This window comes from Pocillopora damicornis, chromosome 12 (assembly GCF_964200805.1).
Source record: "Pocillopora damicornis chromosome 12, jaPocDami1.2, whole genome shotgun sequence".
In the NCBI taxonomy this organism is placed as follows: domain Eukaryota; kingdom Metazoa; phylum Cnidaria; class Anthozoa; order Scleractinia; family Pocilloporidae; genus Pocillopora; species Pocillopora damicornis.
Genome location: NC_142681.1, coordinates 12,987,759 through 13,011,574, shown reverse-complemented (window position 1 = coordinate 13,011,574; position 23,816 = coordinate 12,987,759). Strand labels below are relative to the sequence as shown.

At 38.5% G+C, this 23,816-nt stretch overlaps 2 protein-coding genes across 2 annotated transcripts; both read right to left on the bottom strand.

Moving 5' to 3' along the window:
- Positions 1 to 27: 27 nt before the first annotated feature.
- LOC113685654 (melanopsin-B) lies at positions 28 to 5,534 on the bottom strand. The gene is made up of 2 exons (XM_027203186.2): positions 3,005 to 5,534; positions 28 to 1,811 (listed from the first exon to the last, which is right to left on the bottom strand). Exon 1 carries the CDS (start codon positions 4,003 to 4,005, stop codon positions 3,046 to 3,048), a length of 960 nt encoding a protein of 319 aa, XP_027058987.2. The 5' UTR covers positions 4,006 to 5,534; the 3' UTR covers positions 28 to 1,811; positions 3,005 to 3,045.
- Positions 5,535 to 5,687: 153 nt separating this feature from the next.
- Positions 5,688 to 19,016, bottom strand: LOC113685653 (uncharacterized). The gene is made up of 15 exons (XM_089189312.1): positions 18,521 to 19,016; positions 15,367 to 15,516; positions 14,598 to 14,972; positions 14,306 to 14,455; positions 13,073 to 13,447; positions 12,781 to 12,930; positions 11,547 to 11,921; positions 11,255 to 11,404; positions 10,158 to 10,520; positions 9,806 to 9,952; positions 9,518 to 9,659; positions 8,885 to 8,920; positions 8,216 to 8,418; positions 7,132 to 7,278; positions 5,688 to 6,577 (listed from the first exon to the last, which is right to left on the bottom strand). Exons 1-15 carry the CDS (start codon positions 18,797 to 18,799, stop codon positions 6,356 to 6,358), a joined length of 3,264 nt encoding a protein of 1,087 aa, XP_089045438.1. The 5' UTR covers positions 18,800 to 19,016; the 3' UTR covers positions 5,688 to 6,355.
- Positions 19,017 to 23,816: the final 4,800 nt, after the last annotated feature.

The following is a 23,816-nucleotide window of genomic DNA, read 5'->3' as shown; positions in this document are numbered from 1 at the left end:
AGGCAAGAGTTGGAAATCCTAAAAAAATGAGATTAATTGGAAATTAATTGGATAGATTTTTATCCAACGGTGGAAAAACCCGAAGAATTTGGCTGCTCGGAGTTCCTTTGATCCTCTCACGAGCGTAATCAATTCCTGAGCAGGGTAATTTAGTACTCTTCCACCGACGCACCATTACAGTTTCTCTTGAAACTTACCCCCTTTTTTCAAATCTTAAGCAATCAACGTCACAAAAACCGCTCATTTAAATGTTCGAAAAAAGGAAAAAAGTCATCATACCCCTACAGAAAAACCGAACTTTTGAGAAACGACTCAGACCGGTATATATTTAAAGAGTTTTTTTTTTTTTTAACAAGGTCAGGTGCTCAACTGCCAAAGCTTTCAACGCAGTTTGCTTCGCAAACACAAATTTGAAGTTGTCAGGGATAAGATGGAATACGTGGGAGTTAGTTTTTTTATTTGTTTTCTTTTTTCCTCTATGGGTGCTTAAGCGTAGTTCAATCTATTTGTATATATATTTGTTTGGTGGTTTTTAATAATGCAGATATCCAGCTTTTTGTGGTCGATGACTATGTCAATGAGAATTTTGGTCGAGAGCAGGAAGTCTGTTTTGAGAAGGATGTGATCTAAAATCAGAATGAAACTGAAAATGACTCGAAAAGATTTTTTTCATTACGTGGCACGGACAAACTCGGAGAAATAAATTTCAGATAGATTTCTGCACCATACCATTCAAAAACAAATAATAAGTTCTACTCATTCCAATTACAAGACATGCAAAAGCCCTGTATTGTTATTTCTTTTCCTGTCATCGCTCTGACGAAGGGCTAAGCGCTCCAAGCGTCAGCCTTTGAACTTTTTACGGTGGCTTATTTACGTTGTCAAATCAGTTGATAACACTTAATTACCCTGCTATACTCCCCCACTGACGCAGCACCACAATTTATTTAGAAACTTATCCCCTTTATTTATTCAAAAACAAAGCCGCAATCCTAAAGGCAATGAATTGTTTCCGCCGGTGTTTTCTTTATCCAAGAGCTGTGATGAAGCATGGGGCTGCGCGGAAATCTTGTTAACTTTGATGTTTCAAAAGGAGTTGAACCTTGATTGGATTTTATTTCACAATGGATGGTTAGAAAGTCATAAAAGCTCAAATCATTTTGGTTCTTACCATAAATTCAATGAAACAGTACAGGCCCGGGTTGTAAGCAGATATAAGGTGTGTGGAATGAATGCGAATGCAGCAAGTTAACCAATTGCAAGCTTGCTGATGCTTTTTTACTAACTGGCCGTACTTATCATTCATTGGTTGAGTAAATTTGCATTACAACACAGGTTTATTCGAGGTTTAACAAGCCGAAAATTAGGATGCCATTTAAATCATATCAGCGATTACACAGATAACCGCGTTAAGTTTTCCATCAGCGAACCTTTCAAACGAAACGAAACGCAGCCACAGGTTATTTGTTTGTCTGATTCGATTCACGTTTACGAAAACCTAAAAACAATAACATATATATGCGAAAACATAATAAATTAATATATATTCACGATGAGTAAACACAAGAGCAGTAAGTGCAATTCACAAATAAAATAATTTAATTGAATACTTCCCAATTTGCTTGCCGAATAAATATTTACCTAACGCTATTTATTTTGCCAAGTTCACATATTACCTGATAGAAAATTTTGCATATGTGGAAATTACGCGAGAATTTGGCGAGAAGTGCATGTCAGCATAGAAAGCGAAGTGGTACCCCGTTGATTTCGGATATGTTCGCTTTTACTCCTGGGGTGGACCGCCGGCTGAGCTGCAAGAATAACGACATAAACAAATTTAACGGTATACCACGCTCTTTAACAATTGTTCATAAACACTGTTTTGTTACATCTCATGTTCAAGCCTGTGCAAAATTGTAAAGATATGGGACTATTTCTGCTGTCAAGTTTACTTTTTTTGTCTTCACACCATGACAGACTATGAAATGCAACATTGCTCAGTGAAACTGAGCAATGTTGCATTTCATAGTCGAAAGACAGCGCAATGAAAAAAGAAGCCATTGTGTTTAGTAGAATATGAAAAATGCATAAAAAGAACTCCAGTTGTGGGCATCATCTTCTTAAAGTAATCGTTAAATCCGATCTTTTCCCATTCTATTTCAATGCGGCAGGTGATTTTGGTGTAGCGCTGTTAGTTGAAATAATAAAAAACATTTAGGGATGTCTCCCATACAATCTATGTTTAAAAAATAGACGAATTCGGCACTTTTCGTGTGGAAAATCCCCTTTGATTTCAGGAGCTTTAATTGTCTTTTTTTAAGCTGAAGGGCGGGAATAACAAAGTTAACCACACCTCCACTGAACCAATTCACGAATCGCTTGATTCTTACGCATAAATATGTATGTAAATCGTCTTGGTTTGGCAGCTTTAACGAGTAAACAGACATCTTAGCAAACACTAATTTGGCAAACTTATACTATAATTTGAGCCAACTTTTTTTTAATAGCTGTCCATTTATCGCAGTGATATTACAAAATTATACTTTCAAATAAGAAAAACTTCTTATATAGCATAGCTACTGTAATACAGCTTTTTAGTTTTTCGGCTAAGCAAAAATGAGAAATTACAAGGTTTGTTTGGCTATTAGCGGTATACCTGTCCGCGGATGTTTATATTTTAACTGTGAGACCGATTTAAGCTTCTGACCACTATACAAAAATACTAAAACCCTCTAGAGCCTCAGTAAATGCATTCGATATGTGGGTGTACTGTTCTGTTAAAGGTAAGGTTGTATGCGTAAAAACCAGATACACCGTAATTTGGTGCATTGTTAAGACACAGGCATTCAACGGCCTTTTTGGCCAATCTTTATAAATTTTTGATGATGTAGCTTTAAAACTACTCCTAAAGTTCATCTAGACTAAAGTTGTTGTTGTTTACACGTGATTACAATCTAATTTTCTGAGCCGTTAAGCCAGCGCAAGCCCTCAAGGATTCACCTACCCCTCCCACAAAATGCTTTTCGGAAGTTTGTACATCTTTGCTTAAACTTCGAATATTCTGGTCGTATTCCCCTCACTTTCCTCCTGCTCCACGCATCCAAACTGTTTCTTGATCGATTCTTTCAAATCAGGTAACTCAAAGCACGAGACAACTCCCTTAAGCGCGGTACCCGTCAATGCCACCACCAAGGCGACAAAATGGATTGGAAATTTTCCTGTGTAATATATTTTACCACCATTCATCGCCTGGGTCAATGCCACGCATAAGTAGGGCGCCCAACAGCATGTGTGAATGATAAGAATCACAAAAAACACTTTCTGAGTGGTTCGCTCGCTTCCTCGCAGCCCATAAATCTCGCAACGTCTCCTCATTGAGTCATCTCGCTTCATTCGCTCCGGTTGAAAGATGAAAATGTCATAAATGTGTGTGTAGAACGCTGCGCTGAGCGGCAATAGGAAGCAAAATGATAGAACTGAAGTGGTATACCAAGAATTAGTCACCAAATCTGGGAGACAGTGGATCTCCGGAGAAGCTGGCCATGCAACATGGGGAGGAATACTGATCAAAAATGAAAACAACCATACAATCACAGCCATCATATTTGACCTAAAATCGCTGAATATTCTGGGGAAAGCCATCTTGTCGATAACTGAACAATGCCTGCTGGTGGCAACCAGCATCAGGAACATAGCAGGAGCCAAGAGTTCCACTAGGCCTAAGGTAGCGCTGACTTTGCAATAGATATCACCCACGAAATTTGTTCTACTGTGGATGGTGGACAAAATCCAGAATGGTACCACCACTGATGCGGTTAGCAAATCCACTAAACTGCTATGCAAGGTGAACAAGTCATGCACCTTTCTCCTTTGAGAATTCTTGCAAGTTATTCCGACGATTAGCAAATTAGCCGCGATGGATGTCACTCCAGTAATTGTAAGAATAGTAACAAATGGTACCGACTCCTCTAGGGAGATATTCAACGGCCCTGTGGCCTCTGCCATACTTTGAAATTTTCGATATCATCAACCAAGTGTCTCATTGGCTTTGTTGCTTGTCAAGACGCAGCGAAATAATCACTGTGCGCTAATTTCCTTTTACTCTGTTTTTATACTAACTAACCAATTAACAGGTGTAAGCTGGTCGTCCAGCAGGTGAGACAATGTCGTGGAAAGGTGAAACGTGTTGTGATTGGCTAGACAAGTAAGTTGCTATGATAACACCGCAGGGGTGTTTAAAATCCAGTTGGATCTCGTGGCTTTGACCAAGCTAAGAAAAAGAAGCAAATACCAAAAAAATTGGATAGAAATAAGCCTGGAGCAGGTCCTAAAACTGGATTTATGATCTATTTTCTTTCTTTCTTGATGCATTAAAGTCGAAATGGAGAGCGAAATTTGCTACCCCAATCGAACTGTTATCCAGCCTTAAAATGTTGACAAATCGTAATTGAATTTCGATGTGATAAATGTTTTTTATTATTGATATTCTTTAAGCAGTGGGGTAACTAACAGATTTTACTGAATAGGTCCTATCATGGGCAGTTTCGACATAATTTAAATCTGAAATTTCAAAATTAGGTTTTAAGTTTAAGATTCTTGATTGGCGGATAAATTGATAAGTTTCAATACTAAGCTGATGTTATGATAAAAGCCTATAATTATAACTAAATGTTTAAATTAGCGAGATGTATCCAGCTGTGATGTAAAATAATAATTTTAACTTTCTATTAACTTTCAAAAATGGTTTCAGGAAGGCTGAAAGGATTATCACATTTTAAAAGTGATTTGGTTTTATCAGTTGAGTTGATAGTGTAAAGTGGCCGGCCACCGAAATAGTCTCTAAAGCTGACGTTTCGAGCTTTATCCCTTCGTAGGAGCGACACGCAGTGGCAAATTATTTACATTATCCACCCAGTTGTTAAATTCAAGTTATATTGTAATGTAATTATAAACTTAAGCCCTTAACACACTCACCATAGCTACCAACGATCTAGGTCCCGAAATTACTTTTACTAGAACCATTGTGATTTTTCTCTGGAAATACATTTCTCTCACGCAATGCAAACCTCCATCCACGAGGATAAAAGAACTGCAGAGTATTTTCAAGCAAATCGCAGGCTTACCAGCCATATTAGAATCACGCTCTTATCAAATTTCCTAGGAAAAAAGCTTACCAGCCATATTAAAATCACGCTCTTATCAAATTTTATAGGAAAAAATCGAACGAGCTCTCTGAAGTATGAATGAAGCACCTACCACCCTCGTTCTCTCGAATGAAAGTACTTTTAAGCTATAAGAGATCTAATACCCATGCTGATCGTTAAAAAAATCTCCCTATAGCTTGCATTCCCATGTAACCATCGGCTCTTTTCGTTGTTTTTCTCATGATACTCCCTAAGGTGGCACGTGAGGCTACTTCCTTTCAAATAACTTGCAGAACAGACGTCTCAGCTTTTCTGCGTTCAACAGGCGAGCGGAGGCAGGCACGAGGCGAGCGTGGGAAAACGTGACTGGCATGGCATGCTCTTGTGGCGCTTGCCTCGTGCATACACGGTCAATCAAGTCTGAGAGACGCGAGTAAAGGAAGTCTAGCTCCTGTGTTTAGTAACCGACGATCTTCTTTGCCGGGGATCACTAGGTTGATACTTCGTCTAAGTTGTATAAATTCCCGTCAGGGATAATTAAAGTCAACGAAGAGATGATTTAATTTTTCAACCAGATAGTGGTACCTCTCACATAAATCAAGGTTCTCTAAAGTGTATGGCATCTCAAAAAATTACATTACCAAACAGAGAAGCTCAAAGCTAAGTTTAATTTTTTTCTTCCCTTGACTTAACCTGTTCTTATCCCATTATTTCCAAATCCTTTTTGTAGCCATTTCTTCAGAGGATCATGACGGGTCAAATAATTGCGATTTTGAAAAATGTTTCTCCCCTCACACAGCTATGAATGGCTTCCTTTTTAAATATGACAACTTGGTCCAAATTAGTTTTGAAACTATTCTATAACTATATTATAAAACGGAAACATGCCGTTGCCTTAAAAACAATGTTTAGAAATCCGAAGAAGCTTTTTCCCGTTGAAAGCTTGTCGGACTTTCGCTACTATTATGAAATCTTATCTCTAAGGACTCCTAATTTTGAGTCTTATGTTTTACGCCAAAATATTTATCAAAATGTTTCAATGGTTTCTTGCAGTTCGCTTAGTTAAAAAAGGAGTTCTTCAATTAATCTTAAACTGCAAATCGTGCTGATCAACACTAAAACCACTCTGAAAAGACTTGGATTTCAAGCAGCTTCATGCTAATTACGAAGAACTGCGGTCTAAAATGGACTTGTTCTTCCAGTTCTCTGGATTATATTGTTACAACATTGAACAATATTGCTGCTAAAGAAACAATCACATAAATGAAGGAATGCAATGAAGAGGCAGCTCCCGGCTGAGTAGGGATTGGGGCTGTCGGAATGATGACAAGTTGGTACGAAGAGTAGCCTTTTGAAGAATGGACATTAAAGCTGTCAGCGCTTGTGACATCCTCAGTGCCATAGGCCCAAATGATATGTACCGCACCACCAGGCTGTGATTAAAAGAGAAAATATTGACAGATTAAACAATAAACAGATAACCAGAAATGATGCCAAAAAACCTATTTTATCCTAATCCTATTCCATACCAAATCACACCAATTTCTACACCAGCTCATTTTTTTGAGACTGGGGCCCGTTTCTCGAAAGTCGCGGTAAATAAACGGGCCCAAAGCCATATCTTATAATCAAAATTTAAAGAATAGAGAAGCAGATTCTGGCTCCTTAACCAGTTTATTTTGTTTCTTTAGCTGAAAGTTGTTTCCTAGTCTTGAATGAAAACAAAACGGAAAACTCAAGAAACAAATCGCTCAGCCAACTTCTTTTTTTTTTTTCCCCAACGCCTCAGAGCAATTAGCCGCGCAGACACAGGGCTTACTGTGTGGAGGGAGGAAGGGAGGGAGGGAGGGAGGGAGGGGAAGTCACGTACCCAGACCCTCCACGGTTAAGCGGTTGTAAGGTCCCTACATTTCAATTATAGTTATACGGTAGGATCCGGTTGCGAGATTAGTGAAGAGGAGCTTTTAGGGTAAATACAAACACTTACCACGAACTTTATATCTTGATCATCATTCGTATCAGTTAGTCTCTCAAACATTAGCTCAGTGTATCCAGCTACTTCTGATGCAGACAATAACGTATAGTCGTTTTTGCTTTCAGGTCGGGGTTGAGCTCGTCCTTGAGTATAATAGTCCTGATTATAGAGAATGAGGAAAATTAGTGTAAAAGAAATCGGTAATAAAGATGGCATAAAGAGGACGGTTGGTTTCCCATCAGCACTCGTTGTCATATAGATTACAGTTCACGAAATATGCATAGTAAGAACAATTTCCCTTTTACTTGTGTCGGATCCTTTCCACGTGGCCCTGTCCCTACACTACCACATCACAAAAATAAGATTCTATTATCGTTATACAATATTTACATTTTTGCAAGACTCTTGGTTTTTCTCGATAAATCTTATGGTACTGGTACTGGCGCCCTTACTGCTGACTTTTTTTATCAATAATATTGTGATCACTTTTGCCTGATCATGATCTTTCATACTGGAGATCTTTTGTCCAATTGGTTTTTTCTCGTCTAAACTTTTCATTACAAGAAGATTTAGGAATGTGGTGTTTTACTGCTGGTAGGTATAACGGTTGAATTTTTCTGTGCAGGGCGCGAGGAGAGGTTACCTCTGTGTTAAAATATGGTGCAAGGAAACGCAGTACAGCAGTCAGTTACACGCGGCAATCGTTCCAGTAAATTAGCCATGATAAAGCATATAAAAACACAGCTGAGTAATTCTGACTCGCCAGGCATCCGGGGACTGAGGACTAAGTTGCGATGGAAAGGGGGGTGGGGTGGGGTGAGGTGGGGGAGATCCAGATCGAGAGATTTTAGTTCGAGCTTTAGTTCATTCAATGAGTGGTGTTCATGTGCGAGAAATTGTACCCTGACAAAGTCCCGGAAGTATTAATGGGTGGCAGCAAACTTTCAAACTTCTTCGCTACGGCTATCTGCCATAAAAATTCATTCCCTCTCATGAGAATAGCTGTTAATTTTTTTCATGCAGCTGAAACCAAGATAAGCTTTAGTAGCAAGGAGCCGGCAAGTCAAGTTTCATAACAAATTTCTCGGAGACTTACCATTAAATATCCGACGTTGTCATATCCGCCAACCACTACGTCATAATTTCTCATCTGAGTTGGTGCGACCCTGGCAAAACCAAATCCTACCCAGCCAGTGGTTTTAACTTTCACATGAAAGGTTAACTTGTTATTTTGATCGTCAAATGTCCACCGCATAAGAAAATTACCATTGTCGAAGGAATGACTGAACTGGCCTTTCCCTACGAAAATATGTTGAAATCACGATTTAGTATTAAATAATTTGGATAGTACATCTACCTCCTCCTTCATATTTCGTTCCTCTCCCGTAGATTAGTTCTGCCGTCTGTCTGTCTGTCTTTTCACAATTTTTCCTATATTCGCTTCTACTATTCATGATTTTCAAAGAATTAACGGCGGTGTGCGACAAGAACGGTTAACAATGTTCTGAATGATATAAATTAACTGTGACTTTGGAAACTGCTTCTAATGTTGCGTTTGATCAGCTCTTTGATCGATAATAGCAACTATTAATCATGCTCTCCAAACTTTCCGCGTGGTTCATATCTCAACGGAAGTACTTTGGAGCATAAAATAATTTTCAGTTGAATGGCAGAAACTTAGGAAAAAAGCCTTTACCTATAGAGTCTTTTTTCTTGACCTCTTATTGACCCTTAAATTATGAACGCAATGCTATGAAAACTATACCTTTGGTCAGGGTTGGTGTCGTCGAAGTCATGCCAGCTGAAACGAGTGAACGAGTAAATTTAATGTTCCTTAGGTTGATAATCACCTCTTTAAATCTAGTTCTACCAGATTTTTCACCCACAAATAGAGCACATACAATTCCTATTTACTCGTTATTATCAGTTATCTTCCACGCTTAAACCACACAGATGTGCAACATGGGCACTCGCTTTCTCATGTACTAGACGTAGAATGCTTGTTTTTTACCTGAAGTCCTTATTGCCTCCTTGTGGTATGTTGCTTTGTTTTGACAGGCGTTTGTGATCAGGTAGGTTTTAGCTTTACGAAACTAAACTGAAATACGCCCCTGAAGGTTTTCATGATAAAAATCAAAGGATTTGAAGATGGCGAGAAAAAATGATCTTGTGGAATTAAAGTCTCTGTCTCTTGAGATATTATCAATGTTATCATCGTCATCACGATTATTAAATTGCTATGGGTACGTTCGTATTATTGTATTTATAAATAAAAACGTCTAAGTTCAGGAATGAGGCCTTTGTGGAGAGAGAGTCTAATTTCGTAATCCTCTCTGTTCTTAAATTATGACTTATTATGATTCATTTGTTAGTGGCGAGCGATGAAGGAAAGTTATACCTGTTGTCGGGGTCGGTGTCATCAGAGTCATATCAGCTGGTACAAGTGTCACTCGTTCATTATGATAACCTTTGCTACTGTGCTTTACAAGCGTATCAGAAGTTGCAGAATATGCCCACACAATGTAAATTGGCATTCCTTTCTGTAACAAACGAAAAATTGCAAGAGGAATTGAATTTTGATGAAGCTAGCATATGGGAACTCTTAATAGGTTACAAAATATTTAACATCGTAGTGGTGGAAAGCTAACTTTTGCTTTTGGTGGATTAGGAGGATACCACTGATTACCTGGATAACAACATCCATTTCGTCGTTGGTGTTAAGCTTGCGATAAAATTGGAACTTTGTTATACCATCATTTTCACTAGAGTAAGTCAACTTCCAGTCTTGTTTAGCATCTATGTCAGGTTTTATTAGACCGTCTGTTTTATAATCCTGGAAAAAAGGTAGACAATAAGATGGATATATAAAAGAACGAGAAGTGACTGAACTGAGACAACACAGCAGATCGGATGTAAGGGTATACCTTCCTTCCTTTCCATGAGGGTCTTTGATTTTCATTATGAAAATCAATTAGAGCTGTTGTTTGACAATTTCTGTACTTAACTAAATAACTCTTCATTTTCTACTGCCAACAAACCTCCAAGGTTCCCACTCCGTTCTTAACTGTTCCAATGGCCACATCGTACCCCATCATATTCCTAGGAAATTTAGAAAATCCAAACGCAATCCATCCCGTGGCTCTCACTTCTACCGTAAAGTGTAACGTGTCCATGCTACTATTGTAAATCCAGGAAACTTTATAATTTCCATTTTGGAGATTCAGAAAGCTTGGTTGCGGAGGCATGACTGGCATAGAGGCAGTCGCCATCATTATTGTCGGCGTTGGAGCGATAGCTGGGATGAGTGTGACGCTGTAAACCCCTCTATAGTCATTGCCATGGTGTTTAAGCTCGTCGCTCATAGGATGATATGCCCACACGATATAAATTGGCATTCCTTTCTGGAAGAGGTAAATGAAAACCAATGTATACTCATATATGCAGGCTGCTATCATTTTAAAGTAACAGAAGAAACGTCTTTGGCACTCGTTCGATTTCAAAAGGTGTCTGAAATATGGCGCATCAACGAGAACGAGGGAAAAGCGGTCGGTTAGTGTTAAATACCCTGGCCTGCGAATCGAGAGGTCTGCGTTGAAGACCGATCGGTCGTTGCGTTAAGCCCATCGATTATCAGAACGGATACCATCAAAGAGGTAGGATCGCATCAGAAAATTGGGGGGGGGGGGGTGGGTGGGTGAGGATTTGACAAATCGGGGTTTGAGTAGAAGGAGTAACAATATTCACAATCAATTTGTGCCGCAGTAACTATCGTATTATCAAGCAGCTTTATTTGAGTCAATTGATCAGCAGTACTAGACCCTTCACATCCACAACGGAGGCGGGATTCTTCTTAATTGGAGTGTTGTTGTCCCCCTAATAAAGATATTACTAAAGGTGAAAGTACGGGCTATATCTACCCATACCCTTGCCTTACATCACTTTTTAGTGTTTGCACCATGTCGTTGGTACATTGAGACCTGGAGACACTATCGTTGGCAAACCTAGAATAAAATGAAAAGACAGGATCTTCGAGCAATTTTTGATGAAGGAACATGACAGTGTTCTTTTACACTTCCTTTCACGACCACGAACGACACAATTTTCAGAGGTGATTTAAAGTCAGTTAGACTCTTACCGGAATAGCGGTATCATTTTGAAGGTCAGTGGTGTTTCGCATGCGGTAAAATTTCAACGTCGTCACATTGTTCGCTTCACTCGCGTTCATGAGCATCCAATCTTGTTGGGTATCTAGTCGGGGTTGCGTGCGGCCAACTGTAAGATAGTCCTGGAAGAAATCGAGGCAAAGGGTATTACCACTTCGATGCAGTCATCGCAATAAAATTTTAAATCGGTCGGACTTACGTCAAGTTTTGTCATGATGAGTACCTGCAATTTTGCTGGATACAAACTTGCCAATTCTTACGTACCTGCAGATAGCTTGTTCCGTTATCTCTCACTCCTCCTATTGCCACATCATAGTAACTCATATTATTTGGAGCTACTTCGGCAACACCGAAACCAACCCAACCTGTGGTTCTTACTTGCACCATAAACTCCAATTTGTCTGAGTTTGCGTTATAATAATAGGAAACATTGTAATTTCCTTTGCCATCAAGCATGATAAGGTCGGAATGTAGCACTGGCTGGACTACAGCTGTGGATGGTACCATCATCATAGTCGGCGTTGGAGCGATAGCCGGGATAAGTGTGACACTGTAAACCCCTCTATAGTCATTTCCATGGTGTTTAAGCTCGTCGCTCATAGGATGATATGCCCACACGATATAAATTGGCATTCCTTTCTGGAAGAGATAAATACAAACCAATGTATACTCATACATGCGGGCTGCTATCATTTTAAAGTAACACAGGAAATACTGATGGAAATATTGATTTTTCGTAAAAAAGGGTTATCTAATGTAATCTAAATTCCTTGCGTTGTGTTGAGTTATGAAGCATTGTAGCGAGATTAAAAATGCATAATCTCTATTTTGGCTTAATAACCATGAATAAACGGAAAATCTTTGGCACTCGTTCGATTTCAAAAAGGTGTCTGACATATGGTGCATCAACGAGAACGAGGGAAAAGCGGTCGGTTAGCGTTAAATACGCTGGCTGGCGAGTCGAGAGGTCTGCGTTGGAGACCGATCGGTCGTTGCGTTAAGCCCATTGACTATCAGAGCGGATACCGCCAAAGGGGTAGGGTCGCATCAGGAATGTTGAGGGGATTTGATAAATCGGGGTTTGAGTAAGAGGAGTAACAATATTCACAATCAATTTGTGCTGCATAAACCAGGGTATCATCAGGTAGTGTTATTTGGGTCAATTGATTAGCAATACTAGAAACTTTACACCCACGACGGAGGCAAGATTCTTTTTAATTGGAGTGTTGTTGTCCCCTTTATAGTGATATCACGAAAGGTGAAAATGACGGGCCATATCTACCCATACCCTTCCCTTTCATCACTTTTCAGTGTTTGCACCATGTCTTTGGTACATTGGGACCCGGAGACACTGTCGTCAGCAAACCTTGAGTAACATGAAAAGATAGGATCTTCGAGTACTTTAATAAAGGGTTATGACAGTGTTCTTTTACACTTTCTTTCACGACCATGAACGACACAATTTTTAGAGGTGATTTAAAGTCAGTTAGACTCTTACCGGAATAGCGGTATCATTTTGAAGGTCAGTGGTGTTTCGCATGCGGTAAAATTTCAACGTCGTCACATTGTTCGCTTCACTCGCGTTCATGAGCATCCAATCTTGTTGGGTATCTAGTCGGGGTAGCGTGCGGCCAATTGTAAGATAGTCCTGGAAGAAATCGAGGCAAAGGGTATTACCACTTCGTTGCAGTCATCGCAATAAAATTTTAAATCGGTCGGACTTACGTCAAGTTTTGTCATGATGAGTACCTGCAATTTTGCTGGATACAAATTTGCCAATTCTTACGTACCTGCAGATAGCTTGTTCCGTTATCTCTCACTCCTCCTATTGCCACATCATAGTAACTCATATTATTTGGAGCTACTTCGGCAACACCGAAACCAACCCAACCTGTGGTTCTTACTTGCACCATAAACTCCAATTTGTCTGAGTTTGCGTTATAATAATAGGAAACATTGTAATTTCCTTTGCCATCAAGCATGATAAGGTCGGAATGTAGCACTGGCTGGACTACAGCTGTGGATGGCACCATCATCATAGTCGGCGTTGGAGCGATAGCCGGGATAAGTGTGACACTGTAAACCCCTCTATAGTCATTTCCATGGTGTTTAAGCTCGTCGCTCATAGGATGATATGCCCACACGATATAAATTGGCATTCCTTTCTGGAAGAGATAAATACAAACCAATGTATACTCATACATGCGGGCTGCTATCATTTTAAAGAAACACAGGAAATACTGATGGAAATATTGATTTTTCGTAAAAAAGGGTTATCTAATGTAATCTAAATTCCTTGCGTTGTGTTGAGTTATGAAGCATTGCAGCGAGATTAAGAATGAATAATCTCTATTTTGGCTTAATAACCATGAATAAACGGAAAATCTTTGGTACTCGTTCGATTTCAAAAAGGTGTCTGACATATGGTGCATCAACGAGAACGAGGGAAAAGCGGTCGGTTAGTCAGTAAATACGCTGGCTGGCGAGTCGAGAGGTCTGCGTTGGAGACCGATCGGTCGTTGCGTTAAGCCCATCGACTATCAGAGCGGATACCGCCAAAGGGGTAGGGTCGCATCAGGAATGTTGAGGGGATTTGACAAATCGGGGTTTGAGTAGGAGGAGTAACAATATTCACAATCAATTTGTGCTGCAGAAACCAAGGTATCATCAGGTAGTTTTATTTGGGTCAATTGATTAGCAATACTAGAAACTTTACACCCACGACGGAGGCAGGATTCTTTTTGGAGTGTTGTTGTCCCCTTTATAGTGATATCACGAAAGGTGAAAATGACGGGCCATATCTACCCATACCCTTCCCTTTCATCACTTTTCAGTGTTTGCACCATGTCGTTGGTACATTGAGACCTGGAGACACTATCGTTGGCAAACCTAGAATAGCATGAAAAGACAGGATCTTCGAGCAATTTCTGATGAAGGAACATGACAGCGTTCTTTTACACTTCCTTTCACGACCACGAACGACACAATTTTCAGAGGTGATTTAAAGTCAGTTAGACTCTTACCGGAATAGCGGTATCATTTTGAAGGTCAGTGGTGTTTCGCATGCGGTAAAATTTCAACGTCGTCACATTGTTCGCTTCACTCGCGTTCATGAGCATCCAATCTTGTTGGGTATCTAGTCGGGGTTGCGTGCGGCCAACTGTAAGATAGTCCTGGAAGAAATCGAGGCAAAGGGTATTACCACTTCGATGCAGTCATCGCAATAAAATTTTAAATCGGTCGGACTTACGTCAAGTTTTGTCATGATGAGTACCTGCAATTTTGCTGGATACAAATTTGCCAATTCTTACGTACCTGCAGATAGCTTGTTCCGTTATCTCTCACTCCTCCTATTGCCACATCATAGTAACTCATATTATTTGGAGCTACTTCGGCAACACCGAAACCAACCCAACCTGTGGTTCTTACTTGCACCATAAACTCCAATTTGTCTGAGTTTGCGTTATAATAATAGGAAACATTGTAATTTCCTTTGCCATCAAGCATGATAAGGTCGGAATGTAGCACTGGCTGGACTACAGCTGTGGATGGTACCATCATCATAGTCGGCGTTGGAGCGATAGCCGGGATAAGTGTGACACTGTAAACCCCTCTATAGTCATTTCCATGGTGTTTAAGCTCGTCGCTCATAGGATGATATGCCCACACGATATAAATTGGCATTCCTTTCTGAAAGTGGTCAATAGCCAATGAAAATACAGAAGAAATGCTGAAAATATATTTTATTGCTTATCAAGATCAGGGTATTGGATAGTGTTGAATGTTATGAGGATTTCGATTGGCGTCATGATAATGTTCTGCACTTTCAAGATAGCATGTCGGAACCTTATTGTTTCGCTGGGCTACCCACACCCTTGTTCCTGCTTTTCTACAAACTTTTTTGGCACGTTTTTGGTACATGGAACAAATTGGAAACAATATCAAGAAACATATTTCATGAAAAAAACCAGCAATGATAGCGTTCTTTTAACGCTTTTATGGAAAGGAGATAAACTTTGGTCGTTTAGCTAACAGTTAACACCATTTTAACTTTACTGAGGAACATCGTAACGAACAATCGTACCGGAATAGCGGTATCATTTTGTAGATCAGTGGTGTTTCTCATGCGGTAAAACTTTATCGTTGTAATGTTATTTTCCTCCGTAGCGTTCATGAGCATCCAATCTTGCTGAGTATCTAGTTGTGGTAATTTCCGGCCAACTGTCAGATAGTCCTGGAAGAAATTAAATGAAGGGAATACGTTACTTTTAAAAAATCGTAACTGTTGTACATTTATTTTCTAGACATCAAGGTAAAAATTCTCTCTGGTGTTGGATTTCTCTGATGAAATTCCAGCTTGGAATTAGAATTGTAATTAGCTGACAAATATCTTCAAATTTGAATTATGTAGAGGGCAAAGGTAACAAAATCAAATAGTAACGAAGTATTCCCACTTAGCCCCTCATATGGTCCACATCATTTTTAAATGGTGAGGCTATCGAATACAGATTTATCTCTTGGTTTGAGAATTATAACAATTCATGCCTTGTTCCTGATAGATGAATGAAAAAAAAAACTATTGCAACTTTGTTTCTGCGTTTAGACCTACCATTTACTCTATAATCCATACCGAAAACAAAAAATTTCTTTTCATCCTTTCTCTGATGAGAACTGAAACTCTTGCTCTGTTTACAGGGAGAAAGCGCCATTTTTAATTTATCCAGCTTAATGTAAACACCTCTATCACCGAAATGTAGCAAATTAATTTGTCTTTTATACAACATAGCAATTCTTTCCTAACGGTCTCTTGCAAGTTGAGTTGAGTTTTTCATGTCGGTAGAAACAACTCCGCATTTCATGCCTCAACTTCTCTGCGTCATGTATGACTCAATAATACCGAGCTTCAGCACGACGGCTTATTCTATGTTTAGCAGAATCCAGGAGTAACGTCACTCGAGGAAACTTTTAATTTCGATTGACAAGTTCTATTGCTCGTTTCTTTTATCAATTTAATTTATCCTTCCTTCAAAGGGGTTACTGTGACTGCTGAAAGGAGTGTAATTCATACAAATTAAATGAGATTAGAACTTTGAAAATGATCGCTTAGTAGAGGAAAAACGGTTTTCTCGATACACATTTGAGTAATTAAGAAAAAAAAACTATAGTGCACCCACACATTAAATTGACGAACTTTTAAAGGTTGTGCCACAACTGTATGCGGGTATTTAGGCCTAGGAAGCACGGTGTACGAGTTAAACTTCAGTCCTTCTATGCTTGGATTATTTTTGCGGCCTCCATTTATCTGCAGTTGTTTTCTATGCACTTTGTTTTGTCATCCACAGGTAACGCACAACTTGTTTCACATTTCATCAATTTGTTATCTGACCTCAAGCAAAACCAGAGGACATCAGTGATACGCCGAAGAACCTCTAAAGCTTCAAAGCTTTGTAATATAACAAAAAAATGAAAATAAAATGCAGATAGCTGTAGTTAGACGGATCGCTTTCTTCAAAACATTTTTTACTAAAGAACGATAATTGAATAATGCTGTCACCTGGTTAAGGTGATCGAAACGCTTTTGGCACAGATCATGAGTTGTTGAGCATTACACGAATTTTCTTGTCCATTTACAACAGGTGTAATTGGAAAACACAACTTGAGCTCCCAGCTTCAAATTAGTTTTACTCTATGTTCAATGTAAAGTGATAAACAGGGATTAAAAACTCTGACAACTATAAATTAACTGAACTGAAAATTACGTAGATGATTGCCAATAAAAGTCCAACAATCAAGGAAGGGTATCAATAAAACTCCTTGCTTATGTTTTTTTGTATGAAACTAAAAATACGGTATGCTTATCAAGAGAATATCTACAATACGACTTTTTGACGTCACAACCCTCAGGGGTTATTTTAATTAAAATTTCAGTCCCTTCTGGGCGAAGACACGATTCTTAAAGTCAAGCATTGTTTACGCATTTAACAAATCCATCATTAAAAATGTTGGAGTTTCATGCGAAAATCTTTTCTCATGGGAAGTAAACATGCGTTACACTTGTTTTAATGAAATTTCCAAGCCAAGTTCAAATTTTCGTGTTCTGAGGACATTAGGTAACTACTATTAAGCGAGATAACAAGCAATGAAGGTTTATTTTATTAATCGTTTTTCTCTTTGCCAGCCAAAGTTGAATCTACATGACAGCCCACTCTACATATGCACGGCTTTGTCGTTTGTTTTGTAATTGCAGTTGTGTGATGACTCAGCGTAAGCATTTTGAAGGTTGTCATGGTAATGCTCCAAACATTTTAATAACAAGTAGGATATATGTGATAAAGATGGTGGTCAAAAATATCTCGGAAATGATCAGTCATTTCAAAATACAATAAAATAACGATTGTAGGTTTTGACGACATTCCAAAGTCTTTCGAGCGTGCAGGATAATGTGCCGGAAAGAGATATCTCTCACATCACTGATATTCTTCGTTTCTTCGCTAACTATTTGTTCCCGCAATAGGAAACGTATAGTGAATCTCAGATAAAGCGCTAAAACAGGCTATGAATGCCAAAACGGTTCTCCTTACGTTTCTGACATTCAACAAGACTGCACAGTTAATTCGATGATGTTTGAACGATCGGCAAAAATTAAGTGTAATTACCTAGCGGCTTTATTCGGATAAGAAACTTCTTGTAATCTAATGAATATTCAATGCCTGAGGCGATTTTACTGAATCATGGTAATTTGAATAAGTTACGTCATTCGACACACGCAATGATAGAGTTTTATCTTAATTTTTCTACCGACAAAAAAAATATTTTTTTAAAACCTTGTATACCCGGCTTTAATTTATCTTCAACCGAATGTGGAAAAAAAACGAAGCTGAAGCTAAAAAATAAAAATAGGATTAAACACTACTGATAAAAGACGAAATTTGTCAAACAACAATATTTGAGTATACTAATACTCAAATGGTCTAAGCTGTTTTCTATAAACAATAAACATGTCGTTTCTCTCTAAATTAAGAGACTGGAATCCGTATCCTTACTAAACTTTGTAATTTAAATTTTTTATTATAATTTTAAACATTTTTGCAATCAGAAATTAAAGCGTCCTATCGTTAAAAGGATTATAAAAGAAATCAGACAAAAAACGTAACATGCGTGACATAAAATGTTATATCGAACTCGCGGTTTTTTTCTTTTATTTGTAGATAGTTTAAAGTTTTGTTATTCCGACCTACCTGCAGATAGCTTGTTCCGTCATCTTTCACTCCTCCTATTGCCACATCATAGTTACTCATATTATTTGGTGCTACTTCAGCAACACCGAAACCAACCCAACCTGTGGTTCTTACTTGCACCATAAACTCCAGTGTGTCCGTAGACTCATTGTAGTTGTAGGAAACATTGTAATTTCCTTTGGTATCGAGCATGATCATGTTGGAATACATGTTATACATACTGCTACTTTTTGTGGAAGCCACAAACAGCGCTAAAATACACAACCGTACAACAGCCATTTTCCTCGTCAAAGATCGGCCTCGCCTTCACTGAGGAACAGTAGCCTTGAATGACCGTGCATTTTCGTACTTTTCCGTTTTATAGCCTTTTTTCTAATCACTTACGTAGCCAATATCTGCTGGTGGTATATTTTGTATTTTTACTTTTTTTTAGCTTCAAAACAAGCTAAGTGCGATAACAAAGAACAGGAAGCAGCAATTAGAGGAAAAAAAAAGATATGCGAAGAGAATATTCAAGTGGAAAGTTTTCTGTGATATCAGGATAGGAAACCAAGGAAACCAGTTGTTTTCTGACTGAGATATTTCCTTTTAAGGTGAATCTGGAGACACCAGAACTAAATCATGCAAAAGCTGGAAACATTTGGTAACTTGAGCACGGAGATCTTAATTACTATTCCAATAAAGGAAAGTGATAAACTGCAAGCGAATGAAGTTAAAGAAGGGTAGAAAATATATAGGTAAAAAAGTGACATCTTAACCAGGTGGAAATTAGCCAATGATATCTGAAAAACATCCAAAAAGAAAAATTTATTTAAATTTAGGCAATTGGTCGGTAATTTTGGACCTACCAATAACAAATAAGCGCTGGTCTTAAGGCGTGAGTCCAGCATTGGAACATTTTTGGTCCAGTAAGGTAAATTAATCAATTACCTTTGTTTTCAACCAATATTGACACAAGGTTTTCCCAATTTGAAAACACATATACTTGACTTTACGTTTAAATATGTTGTCAATATATATGATGACTCTTAAGCTCAAGAAAATTGATCAAGCCACGTCACTGTTTGTTTATCTTGAAAAATGTAGCCTCACTTTGTAAAGTTTCTCATTTTGCGATCAGCGTCACTGAGTTCTTTCGATTATATGAACCCTGCGTTAATTTCAAAATCGACTTGATTAACTAGGCATTTTTACGAGAGACCGGTGTTCACTCAGAGGACCAGCAAAAGGGCAATTTAATGTAATTTTTTTTAATAAATCTTAATTACCTAGCCTTCCAGACCTCGGCGGCAAATTTTTGTCTTCGTTCAGCCGTAACAAACTGTCCCTTGGTATTTTCCAACGTTTATCATTGCATAGAAATATTACAGCTTATTGCACATAGCTTGCGCGTAGTCTGTTACAGTCAAGATTGACAGAAAGTGCGTGAGGTATGACAACACGAAGGCGAACATAGCTCTTCATTGTTTAGCTCTACAGCCTTAATCTTTGTTTTATTACTTAAATGTCTTCCATGTAGAAGATCAATGAATTTAAGCAGCAGTATATCATAGCATTGTTGTTCAATTAAGTATAGTTACTTTTTAGCCCGCAAGAACCTCAGCATTGCACTTCAATCTAAGGCTCCCTTAGGTTAATTCTTAATTAGCTGTTTCGCTTCTGCGTTCATTTATGGGGTCGGCAAAGAATCAAGGTCCGGCGTTTCATCGCACATTCTGAGATTTGCAATTTGTGAGTACCTGAGAGAGTTGGAAATATCATGCAAGGTCAGTGGTCTTAAGGAGTGGTATTTGACTTATCGCGGACACCACAGGGTAGAAAAATTGTCATTTGAAAACATGTAAATGTTAGGCAAAACATGGGCCGTTGCAGTACAAAACCTCTCAACCCATAAAGATTCAATCGAACTGGCTAACCGTTTCTCCCTTGCGTTATATATTCAAAGAGGGTGTATAAGTGGGAACATAAGTCAAAGACGGACCGGGTAAAACTGATTTAAGCTTATCAAGATCAAGCATTTGAGAATCAATTTTTTTCTAGTTTCTGTGTCACATCCCACTAAGAGGTCTGATCAGTGTAAAGAGAGGTAATAACATGATTCAAGTGCAATTTGGTGTTAAATTTGGTTGCTTCTCCATCTCTGTCGCCAATTTTCTTGATAGCGAGTGCTCTCTCCATACAGTCTTTATAATAGTCAAATTCATGTAAGGAGTAGTTTTCCTAGGCTTCCGTAAAATTGTGCTCTTTCTTGTGCATTTCCAGTCGTTTTGGCAGAATCAAGCATTCTTCACACAACAGGATGGCTTGTAGGACAAAACCAGTGTTGAGAAGGAAAGTGGCGACAGTTAAACCTATGTTGATAGCTGACGCGGTTAATTCTTTTCCTGTGTTCTCCATCATATCTCTCTTCGCTGTTGGTTTGAAAATGAATGGGACGCAAATATGAAACATTTGAGGTGGTGATTCAAAACATTTCAAAGCAATCCCTGGACTCTAAGTCTAAAAAAATTGTGCACGAAACCTTAGCTTACAATCTGATGCACCGAGCTACCTAACGGGTCAGTGATTACAGCGTCTGAAGGCTGCATATGGGTTGGACAATTCGCCTGGAAACTGGTCTACAAGACACGGAAATTTGACGTACGTTCATGTTTGCGCCACCCGTGTCAGAAGTTTTAGGGTAGAATAATGTTTTTCTCTTGACTCAATGCTTTTACCATTAAATATTGAAAATATGAAATAAAGTATTTAAAATTTGATTATCTTCAATTTCCACACTCGTAACTTATTGATTAAACCGTCGTACTGGATATGAAATTTAGCTTCTTCATTTTTGTAATGTAGCAAAGGCAGTAACAAAAATTCCTTTTTGAGTTTTGATTTGAGGTTACTGTCAATAAAATCTGGTCAAATTTTTAAACTTTCGCTTCATTTGCTCTCTAGTTAGGGCCAAAAACATTGAAACTAATTTTGCTGGAAAAAAAAGTTTTAAAACTTTTCTTCTGCACTTTATAAGCTTTTCAGTGATATATAGTTCCCCATGGTCTCTTTGAAAGTAAGGCGCGGAAAACGATTTTTCCAAATGTTTTTCCAAAATTTTTCTTGTCTCCTTACATTTCGATGTTTTAGTGAACACTTTGATGAACATTTGTCGTCTTTACTTAAACTCCCTCGACGAGGCCGTACAGCTCATGATCATCAAGGCAGGCAAAGCGCTGAAGTTTCTCTCTTTCTTCCTTTTTATTCCTAGCGGGGGATGTGTGGGGGGGGGGGGAGAGGGAAGAGGGGAGTAGAGGTAGGGAGTATTGCAAAAACTTCGAGTTTGAAATGTTTTCAAACTGCGCCGGCAAACATGAGAAGTGTGACGTCACAACTAGTTGTGTTTACATATTCTCCTTTTAACTGACCAGTTGATCATCTCAATTATTTCATAACCGTTAGTAATTTTGTCTTTGATCATGCAAATCCCACCCGCTAGAAAATGAAAATTTACGAAAACCAGGAGTCGATTATCACGTACAGATAGCTTACCGGTGAAAGAAAGAAGCTTTGGTTCTACTGGTATCGATCTTGTGATGGAAATCCAACTTTCCAATGGGATGGACACAGAAGCCTGACGTTCCCTGTTAAAATAGAATAAAGTTATCATGTTCAATTCCATCATTGGTCATAAAAGTGTGACGTACAAAACCAGAATTCATTCTCTCGAGTTGGATCACTTAGATCTTCTGAGTAAATGCTGATTCGCTCTCCATATCTCCTTCTCATTAATTCATCCTTAGTGGTCGATTTTCGTTTTGAATCTTCGAAAGTCGCATAATAACTGGGCAGTTTAACTCTCACCATCTTCCGGAAGACATATTTCTAATTTGTATCAACATTTTGTGAAAAGAGAATCATTTATTCACGTCTCGTACAAAATGAATCACCTAAGGAAAAAAACATACCATTTTGATCTTTTTCTCGATCGTATTTGATAATTTATCAGTTCTTATTCTCAGTGATTTTTTTAAATACTTCAGATCACAATTTCATTTTTCCAAATCACAAATTGGCAGTAACAGTGTTTCAAAGAGGGTCTTATTAAGGTTAACCGTGAGCCGTAAAACGGCCACAAAATTTAACTGTTAAGCGTAAAAATTGTCAAATTTTAACCGTTAGTCGTGAACAAAATTAACTTCAATAAAAAAAATTTCAGGTAACAACTCATGGAATGAAGTTAACCGTTAGTCGTAAAATAGCCATAATTTTAACCGTTCGCCGTAAAAGCCATCACCTCATTTAGATCCTCCTTCTACTACAAGTGAGCCCATAATTCTCAAATGCGACTTTTGACCGTGTAGCCTTGGAAAACGAAATTTCCCCGAAATTTGGAGAAATCAGGTAATGTTGACATCAACCCTAAATTAAACGGGAAGCAAGCTTGTCAAGCTCGCTGTTGTTTATTACTTTTTGGGGAGAAGGGAGAACCAAAGCCATATTGAATTTTTATCATTCAAATAATCGCTCGGTGTTAGTGTCCTCCAGAATTTTCTTGAAATTTCCTCAGGAAAAAAGAAGACAAAAAGGTTTCTGGAGAATGCCTTTCAGATGCGCGGATCCTACGACGTAGCTGTAGTCCAGTCCATCTCTTCCACCTCTCTCCAGTTCCCAAAAGAAATAAGTTAAACTATTGACTATGGCTATTGTTTATTACTGAAAGGCAAGGTACTCTCGCTGATGTTATTTATTTATTTCCATATTTCAGTCACCGGATCAACGCCTTCAAGTGGAAAACCGGTGATTTTTTCGAGCAAAATACCCGATCCACTCCGTCCGTCCCTTTTTTTTTTTTAAACTTATTATAACAGTTAGTATTGTTGTCTTCGATCATGCAAATCATACCCGCAAGAAAAGGAGTACAATGGGTAATGATCAGTTTTCACGCACAGATAGCTTACTGTTTAATTTAAAGATAGAAGCTTCAGTTTTACTCGATCTTGTGATACAAATCCAACCGTTCCAAAGTGGATGTACACTGAAACCTGACGTCTCGGTTAGATAGAGTGAGATGTTTTATTTTTGCATGCTGAAATCCATCATTGGTTATAAAAGCTTGAAACCAAACTACAGTCACTCAGTATTTTAGCAATTTTGGCTTCTATCATGCAAATCACACCCGCTAAAAAATGAAAAGTTCACGAAGACAATGTCGCCCCATATAAGGTAATCCGGATTCCGGAATCCAGGAAATTTTTGCTTGTGGAATCCGGAATACTGGGCTCTGGAATCCAGCTATTGGAATCCAGGATCCCGC

Bases quoted from the DNA above. Each gene is read 5' to 3' on its own strand.
- LOC113685654 (XM_027203186.2), bottom strand. From the start codon at position 4,005: ATGGCAGAGGCCACAGGGCCGTTGAATATCTCCCTAGAGGAGTCGGTA.
- LOC113685653 (XM_089189312.1), bottom strand. From the start codon at position 18,799: ATGGCTGTTGTACGGTTGTGTATTTTAGCGCTGTTTGTGGCTTCCACA. The intron at 14,973-15,366 runs GTACGATTGTTC...GACCACTTTCAG, and splicing joins AAAATGATACCGCTATTCCG to AAAGGAATGCCAATTTATAT. The intron at 6,578-7,131 runs GTAAGTGTTTGT...TTTTAATCACAG, and splicing joins ATCAAGATATAAAGTTCGTG to CCTGGTGGTGCGGTACATAT.